The 8830-nt window shown below is 53.9% G+C and overlaps 1 protein-coding gene across 1 annotated transcript; it reads left to right on the top strand.

Annotated features, from left to right (window-relative positions):
- The first annotated feature begins 1742 nt into the window (after positions 1–1742).
- NGB (neuroglobin) lies at positions 1743–6356 on the top strand. Its single transcript, XM_003408789.3, has 4 exons — positions 1743–1831; positions 4040–4151; positions 4757–4876; positions 6222–6356. Exons 1-4 carry the CDS (start codon positions 1743–1745, stop codon positions 6354–6356), a joined length of 456 nt encoding a protein of 151 aa, XP_003408837.1.
- The last annotated feature ends 2474 nt before the right edge of the window (positions 6357–8830 follow it).

Genomic DNA, 8830 nt, shown 5'->3' with positions numbered 1-8830 from the left:
TTAAAGCCTTGCTCTCCTGCCCAGCTCAGAAACCCCCACCACCACACTCCCGGATGTGTGGGGAGATGGGAGGATGGGAATATAGCCCACCCCAAACTCCTGAGCCCTTGGGAGAGGGAAAACACTTAGATGTTTTCATTGTGCCTGGCTGGGGGCCAGGAAGAAGAGTTCTGAGGCTCTCGGTCATGATTTGGGGCCAGGAGAAAGCTGAGCACCAGGCATGGAGCCACAGCCTGGTCATAACCAATAGTCCAAGAACACCCACCTCGTACCCCTGGAACCAAAAGAGATTGATTCTGGAAGGCCCTTAGAGACCATGCTGCTCAACCCTCTTACTGCACAGCTGAGGAAACAGGCCCAGAGAGAGAAGTGGACAGACTAAGAGGAGATAGGCTCAGAGACTTGAAATGGCCAGTAATGAATGGGCCAGCTCTCCAAAACCTGGGCCACTAGAACTGGGCTGGGGCCTGAGAAACTTTCATGCTTGAAACAGAAAAGTTTAGGTCTGATACGTAACCAACTGCTTGCTTGGATGGCAAGCATAAGACTGTTACCTGAAACAGTACTTTCTAAAAAAAAACTAAAGTCGATTAAAAATTATGGAACAGTAGATTGCCAGATCCTAACTCCCTCAATTTCCAGGTGAGGAAACAGGCTCACGCCTACTGCCCCCAAAGTCCCACCCTGGCTAAGCAGAGCTGGGATTAGAACTGGAGCCCACAGATTTCCAGTGATGGAGTCTCAAGAAAAGCCAGGCCTGCCTGGAAATGTCTGCAGTTTTGGCCCTGTCCCCAAGGCTGAGAGCCCTGGTGGCCTCCAACCTATGCCGGTGCCCCCGTCAGACCCTGAGCCAGGGCAGGGGGCACCCCATTCTCAGCCTGGTCATAAAGGTATGCTCCCCAGCGCACTCTGGACAACCTCAGGGCAGAAGAAAGGAGAAAGAGATTGACAGCAAACTCAAATGCCTCTGGGCAATGTTTGGGTGGGGCTTGTGGAGAGGCGGTCAAATTCAACACAGCGCCATCAGGGTTCCATATCCTAAAACGAAAACCCGTTGCCTTGGAGCGGATTCCGACTCAAAGTGACTATTTAGGACAGAGTAGAACTGCCCCACAGGATTTCCAAGGTTGTAAATCTTTACGGTAGACTGCCACATCTTTCTCCTGCGGAGCAGCTGGTGTGTTGAACCGCCTACCCTTTGGTTAGCAGCCCAGCGCTTAACCACTGCGCCACCAGAGCTGTCTTCCAGACACTAAGTAGTAATATTATCACCAGTTTCCAGATGCGAAACTGAGGCCCAGGGAGGCTGGAAGATTTCAGTTAAGCACTGAAGCTCGGGCATGTCCCACGCCACCAGGTCGTTCTCGGCCGGAGCCGGTTGCCGAGAAAGAGCCTTGATGGACGGACGGGGGCGGGGAACGCGGTCTCTTTAAAGCGCCCCGCCGGGGCGGCGCGGGGCGGGGCCGCTGGCTGAGCTGCGGGGCGCAGAGCTCAGCGGCGGGAGAGGGGTCCCCGGCAGCACCAGCGGGGTGGGCGCGGCTGGGGCGCCTCCACACACCGCGAGCTGCTGCGCGTCTTCGTTCCACTCCGACCAAGGAAGGAGCGGCCGCTGACTCGGCGGAGGCGCGGGGACTGTAAGGGGTGCGGAGTGGCCTGAGTCTCCACAGGGATGGCGCTGCACGTGCAGTGACGGCCCCCGCGCCCCGAGAATCCCAGCCGTGTGCCCCGCGTCCCCGGCGAGCATGCAGCGCCCCGAGCACGAGCTGATCCGGCAGAGCTGGCGCGTGGTGAGCCGCAGCCCGCTGGAGCACGGTACCGTCCTGTTCGCCAGGTGAGGCGGCCGGAGCGCCGGGGTCCCAGCCTCGCGGGATGGGCTCGAGAGTGCTGGCTTGGCCGTAGGAGGGGAACCAGCCACCGCCTTGGCGCCGGGCGCCCGCCAAATGTGCGCCAGAGACGGCGGGGCGCGGCGACGGTGGCGCAGCCCCTTGTGAGCTTCCTCGGACGTGGGTGCGTCCTGCGGGCAGCGCTGCACCTGCAGCAACCGCTTGGGCTCATGGAGGTGGGCGGGGGCCTCGCTAGCGAATCTCCTCACACCTGGCCAGCTGTGGCCCCTGCTCGGCTTTGTGCCTCCCGCACGTTCCTTGGGTGGCGACTGCAGGACGCCCACGGCCGCCGGGTACAGGGGACTGGGGAGCCCCAAGGGTCCGTGCGGGGAGGGTGTGCCGGGCGCACCCAGGGATGGTTAGCGGTGCACAGAGTCCGGGCCCTAGGCGTGCGTACTCCCAGCAAAAGATGGAAGGATAACCCTACTGGGGAAGGGACCAGGCTAGGACCAGAGATCCTCCGAGGAAGGGGTGAGAGCCGCCCAAGTCTCACCACCGAGGAGGCCCTTAGGCGGTGTGCAGACCCCACCAGGCAAGGGAAGGTCAGTCTGCAACCCCAGCTTGGGGACCTCTCCCCAACTCCTATACCATCACCAACGGGTAGGGCGCGGATTATCCAATAGGCAAGGTAAGCACGGTTGTTTACCTGGTTTGCCAGATCATTAATCTTAGTAAGTAAGCACAAATAAGCCCATGCTTACCTTGCTTACTGAGTCATCTGCCGGTCAGGGACTGTCCCTTGGAAAAGAGGCTTTGATTCTGTAGGAAGGTGCTGTGGGACAGGGGGAAAGACAGATGCCAGCCATACTTAGAAGCAGAATCTTTAATGTGGTGAAAATATGTGAAATTGTCCACTACAGATGATGAAGTAAGCAAGGTAAGCACCATGCTTACCTTGCCTACTGGTTAATCTGCCCCTGCTAACAGAGCAACGCTCCCTTCCTCACCTTGGATTTTCAGGAGATGGGGCTCCCTGAGACAGCCCAAAACTTCCCCTGAGGCTTTTGTAAAAAAAAAAAAAAAAAAACTCCCCCAAGACAGAGGGAGATAAACACAGAGTTCCACAAAACCACCACATGCCTCCCAAACATGACTGAGATCTTCCGCTTCCATCTCTGCCGTCTCCAAACATGCACTCCCTGGAGCTCCACCACCCCCAAATGGTGTGACCTAGGGCACATTACTTAAAACCTCCTGTAAAATCAGAATAGCAGTTGTGCCCACTGCTTGGGATGGTGAGGAAGACATGAGCTTACCACAGGTGAAGTACTCAGTGCTCAGTCATTATGTGGATTTTGTTCTTGATACTATTGTTATCATCACCTACTGGAAACAGGAGGAGCCTGGGAAGCTCTGACCCAAGAGTAGGAGGCTGAAACAGAGAGGGAGAAAGAAGGACTTTTCTCTCCCCATAATGTAAGTCTAGATTTCCTATTATGAGGACCTCCTTCCTGTCCCAGTCCACACCCCTTAACTATTTATGAAGGGGCTACTGTATGCCAGAAGGAGCCCTGGTAGCACAATGGTTAAGCACTCGGCTGCTAACAGAAAGGTTGGTGGCTCAAAGCCACCTAGTGGCTCTGCAGGAAAAAGACCTGGCAATCTGCTTCTGTAAAGGTAACCAAAACCAAACCCATTGCCATCAAATTGGATCATAATGACTCTGTAGGACAGAGTAGAACTGTCCCATGTGGTTTCCAAGGCTGTAAATATTTATGGAAGCAGACTGCCACATCTTTCTCCTGAGGAGTGGCTGGTGGGTTCGAACCACTGACCTTTTGGTTAGCAGCTAAGCACTTTAACCACTGTGCCACCAGGGCTCCTTCCCGTAAAAATTACAGCTATTAAAAACCCTATAGGGTAGTTCTACCCTGTCACATTGGGTTGCTATGAATAGGAATCAACTTGATGGCGCCCAACGACCATATGCCAGATACTGAGAGACCTGGAGACGCATTGTTCCTCCCAGGTCGCCCCTCAGAGCTGGCCTAAGTGTTGGGGAGGAGGCAGCAGCAAAGCTGGCAAAGGGCCCATGTCAGGTTGGAGGGTGCACCAGAGTTTACCGCCAAAGCCCTGGCTCAGCCCCCACTCCCATTGCTGGACAACCAGGGCTCGCGGGGGGCTTTTGGGGGCTGACACCTGGACCTTCCCCACAGGCTGTTTGACCTGGAGCCAGACCTGCTGCCCCTCTTCCAATACAACTGCCGCCAGTTCTCCAGCGTGAATGACTGCCTCTCCTCCCCAGAGTTCCTGGACCACATCCGGAAGGTGAGGGGAAGGCAGGGCAGCTGGGGCCGTGATGGGTGTGACCTCTGGGACCTGGGAGAGTAGAAGGACTTGGAGGAGGAAAGCCCCCCCATCTCCAGAGTATCTACTCCTTCCCCTCTGGGCTGGGCTGGGCTGGGCTGGGCTGGGTTTCCCCCTCTACCCTGTGCTCAGCCAGCTGGTCCCAGCCTGTCATTGCCCTCAGCTTTGTTCCCTGGTTCCCATAGGTGGTGCTGGTGCTAATCCTGGCCATTCATCCACCTATGAAGACCAGGCTGGTGTTAGAGGCTCAGGACTCTCCCAGGGCCCCAGTGTCTCCTTGTCCTGGCGTATAACACTGTCTAGTGGGCTTGTTGAGGGCTTTGAGATCCTCAGAGGAGAGGGGCTTCCTTCATGAGTGTAACATTAGTAGTTTGGCCATCACATATTGAGTGCCTACTGTATACAGGCAGTTACCTTCCATCTCTGATCCTGGGAAACTGAGGGTCCAGGTGGCCTCTCTACCCTCTGGTTGGGACGCCAGGTCTGGGCTGTGGTTGTGAGTGGGTGGGGTTACCCTGGCTTCAGGCCTTGGGTCTCTCTGTTCACTGCTTCCTTGGCCTTGGCAGGTGATGGTCGTGATTGATGCTGCAGTGACCAATGTGGAGGATCTGTCCTCACTGGAGGAGTACCTTGCCGGCCTGGGCAAGAAGCACCGGTTGGTGGGTGTGAAGCTCAGCTCATTCTCGGTGGGTACAGAGGCTCTTCTCCTCTCCAGAGCTTCCAGCCTGAGGCCACTGCTCTCTTCCTGTCCATCGCTATTCAACTGTTCTCTCTCCCTATTCCCATGCCCTCAGATGACCAGGACTGGGGTCCTGCATCTGTTACTTACCTGCTGTGTGACCCTGGTACTGGTTGACCTTTCTGAGCCTCCCTTTTTTTCTTCTCTGAAATGGCTTCCTTTAGAATCACAGGAAGTTAAGGAACCTTTGAAATTAGCTGGTCTGACCTATGTAACAAACCATCCCAAAATATGCTGGCTTAAAACAGCTACTTCTGGTTTCTCATGGCTGGGCTCAGCTGGACAGTTCTTCTGTTCCACCTGGTGTAGCTGTAACCACTCATGTACTACATTCAGCAGGGAGCTCAGCTGGGGCTAGAATGTCCAAGACGGCCTCTTACCCTTCAATAGTCTAGCTGAGCTGCTTTACAGAATGGCAGCTGAGCTCCAAGAGTGAGTGCTCCAAGAGGACAAACCCCAGTGTGTAAGTAGTTATCCAGATTCTGTTTGCATAACACTTGCTAATGTCCCATTGGCCAAAGCAAGTCACAAGGATGAGACCAATGTCAGTGTGGAAGGACTATACTCAAGGGTGTGAATCGCAAGAGGTGTGGTTCACTGACCACAGATCAGTCACCTTGCCAGACAGTAAGCCCCTTGAGGAAGGGACCATGTTTGTCTTGTTCTCTCCATCCCCAACACTAGCACAGTGCCTGGCCCTTAATGGACATTCATTAAATATTTGGAGAGTAAATGAACTTTATTTGATTATGATCAATAATAGCAAATTAGAGCCCTTATTATTGTTGAAGCCTTCCTGTCTGCAGATGCTGTGCTAAGAGCTTTTTATGGATTATCCTGTTTAATCATCCCAACAATTTCATGAGTTGAAATTTTTACTTTTCCTGTTTTACTGAGGAAGCAACAGAGGATCAGAGAGGTTAAATAACTTGTTCAAGGTAACACAGCTCATGAATGGTAGAGTCAGAATTTGAGCTCAAGTCCACTTGGCTTCAGAGCCTGGGCTCTTAACCACCATGACTGCTGCCTTGCAGATGAGGAAACTGAGGCCTGGGGCCAATGACTTGGCTGTGTCTGAGCTGTGGTTCCCACTCATGGGGTGGTTGTGAGGGTGCTATGGAGGGTGGGCACAGTGGGGTATAGGCAGATTCTTACTCAGAAAGTATGGAACACGTGCAGGAGAAAAGAAGGGTTCAGAGCCCTTGCCAGCCCTGGGCCTCAGTTTTCTCACCTGTGGAATGGAGCGATGCTTTCCTGCCTTGGGAATGACAGGGTGCCCTTTGCCTCTGCAGACGGTGGGTGAGTCCCTGCTCTACATGCTGGAGAAGTGCCTGGGTCCCGCCTTCACGCCAGCCACGAAGGCCGCCTGGAGTCAGCTCTACGGGGCTGTGGTGCAGGCCATGAGTCGAGGCTGGGACGGCGAGTAAGAGGCAGCCCTGCCCGGAGGCCCCCATCTTGACAGATGTCAGTGTGCCTGTCTGTTAGTCTGTGTCCGTTGTAGCCTGGGTTCCCCCAGGCCTCCTTGCATTTCGGCCCTTGTCCCTTTAGCTCTCCTGGAGAGGTGATGGAACAGGGCTGGGATCTCAGGCCCCTCCTACCTGTCAACTGCTGACACTGGTGGGTTTTCCTTCAGGAAGGGGCTTCTGGATTACCCCTCGCTACCACTAGCCTCTTCCCTGCCTGCCTTCTCTTCCTCTGGGCACCCCTTCTCCCCACGCCGACAAGGAGGAGCAGAGCTTTGGTGGGAGAAGTGGCATGGGGCAAGGAAGGAATGGGACTTTGAGAGAATGGGACTCTTCTGTCTGTCCACCCCTTCTCAGGTGAGCCTGGGCCAAGTTGGGGGTGGATGGCTGAGCTTCTAGCACCTTCTTGTCTTGCTTCTCTGTGCTTGTTAGTGCTTTTCTATCCCAGGGTATTGATTTTTCATAAACAAAAAAGAACAGCTTTAACCTTAATGGTGGACTTACAGGCAGCGGGAGCAGGTAATCAGGAGAATTGCTGAGAGAGGGGAGGTGACCTGAATCTGTGATGGGGCTGATCTAGGTCTTAGGGGGCCTCTCAGATGACATCTGCCTGAGGTTTTTTTTTCTTTCGCAGTGTTTTTCTGTCCCTCAATCAGCACTTCTGGTAGAAACTCTCTTATTATTGCTCTGTAGGACCCTAGCCAGAGCCCCTGGGTGATGGGAACAGTTAATGCGCTCGGCTGCTAACCGAAAGGTTAGAGATTCATGTTCACCCAGGGGTGCCTCGGAAGAAAGGCCTGGTGATCTACTTCTGAAACATCAGCCATTGAAAACCCTATGGAGCACAGTTCTGCTCTGACACACACTGGGTCATTATGAGTCAGAATCACCTTGATGGCAACTAGTTTTACTGGTTAGGGCCCCAACTAACCAGCAAGGGGAAAGGTGGGGAAGGGGAAGGGAGGGGGAGGAGTGACTTCATTCTGGTGGTTTTTCTCACCCACCCCCACTCCTGCTTGGGCAGAGTCTTGTCTCCCCTGACCCTCTACCCACATGACTGTCAGCCCACAGCTCCCCATATTTATATCTGGTGTGTGCCTGTACTTGGGCGGGTGGTAGAACAGAAAGCTACAGGAGATGCCCTCTGCCTTCCCCCGCACCATCTGCACTTTTACCTTTGCTCTGTGCTGTGGTTATGTAAACTTATGAGGAATAAACTTGGTGTGTGTGCCTCTCTGACCCTCTGGGACCGATCATTTGTTGGGTGCTGGCTTCTGCTATGTGAAGCTACAGGACAGTGGATCTCAGGGTGGGGTGGGAAGATGGGGTCAGGAAGAGCCAAGGCAAGAGTCAGAGGACTAGGGAATGCCAGAAGCCAGTGACAGGGATGGAGCTAGGGGTCCGTAGCAGAAACTGGCTGGCAGGTCACCAAACCCAGCTCCACTTCCTCTTGGACACACAGCTGGACTACATTTCCCAGCTTCACTTGCAATTAAGAGGCCTGGTGCTTGAGTTCTGGCCAATAGGGTATGTGGAAGTGTTTGCTCCTTCTAGGCCTGGCCCACCAAAACTCCTGCCCGCTCCTCCACGCTCTGTCACCCTTCCGCCAATTTGATGCAGACCTTAAGTGGCCTTGAGGGCCACGTGTTACATGTGGCAGTGCCACAGGTAAAGGAGCCTGGGTCCCTGAATCACTGCTTGGAGGAGAGTACCCACTTAGCGGATCACACATTTTGAATTTTACAAGAGACATACTTCTATTGTGTTTGTGCCATTATACATTTGAGGGCTTGTTTGTTACAACCTCTAGCTTCACCCGCACTAATCCAGAGACTAAAGCTGTTCATTGGTCATGGGTCTGGGAGCCCATGGGCTAGCCGACAAAATAAGCTGAGGAATTAGGAATGAGCCAGGGGCGGAGACAGCAGTATTGGTCACTAACGACTTGTGTCTCAAGGAAACATTCTAGATCTTCCTTGGAGGGGGAGGAAAATGGGTTAATCTGGGGTGCACATTGGAACTGAAGAGCAGTCATGAGTGTCTGTGTGTCTGTGGAGTCAGGAGGAGACAGGGTAGAGAAACAGCTAGTGGAACGGGGAGGGGGAGAAACATTAAAAGGTGGAATCATTTGAGCAGGCTTGTTGGGGTCAAGCCAGGTCCCTGGGTGGTGCAACCACTTTGCGCTCATCTACTACCCTAAAGGTTGGTGGTTTGAACCCACCAGTGGCACAGGAGAAAGGCCTGGCAATCTGCTTCCATAAAGATTAAGAGAAAAAAAACCCATTGCCATTAAGTCGATTTTGACTCATGGTGACCCTGTAGGATGGAGTAGAATTGCCCCATAGGGTTTCCAAGGAGTGGCTTGTGGATTTGAACTGCCAAACTGTTGGTTAGCAGACGTAGATCTTAACCTCTGTCCCACTGGGGCAGTGGATTAC

Source organism: Loxodonta africana, chromosome 10, assembly GCF_030014295.1.
Source record: "Loxodonta africana isolate mLoxAfr1 chromosome 10, mLoxAfr1.hap2, whole genome shotgun sequence".
Lineage (NCBI taxonomy): Eukaryota > Metazoa > Chordata > Mammalia > Proboscidea > Elephantidae > Loxodonta > Loxodonta africana.
The sequence above is the reverse complement of the archived record's forward strand: the minus strand, read 5'-3'. Positions and strand labels throughout refer to the sequence as shown.

Bases quoted from the DNA above. Each gene is read 5' to 3' on its own strand.
- NGB (XM_003408789.3), top strand. From the start codon at position 1,743: ATGCAGCGCCCCGAGCACGAGCTGATCCGGCAGAGCTGGCGCGTGGTG. The intron at 4,152-4,756 runs GTGAGGGGAAGG...TGGCCTTGGCAG, and splicing joins TCCTGGACCACATCCGGAAG to GTGATGGTCGTGATTGATGC. The intron at 4,877-6,221 runs GTGGGTACAGAG...TTGCCTCTGCAG, and splicing joins TGAAGCTCAGCTCATTCTCG to ACGGTGGGTGAGTCCCTGCT.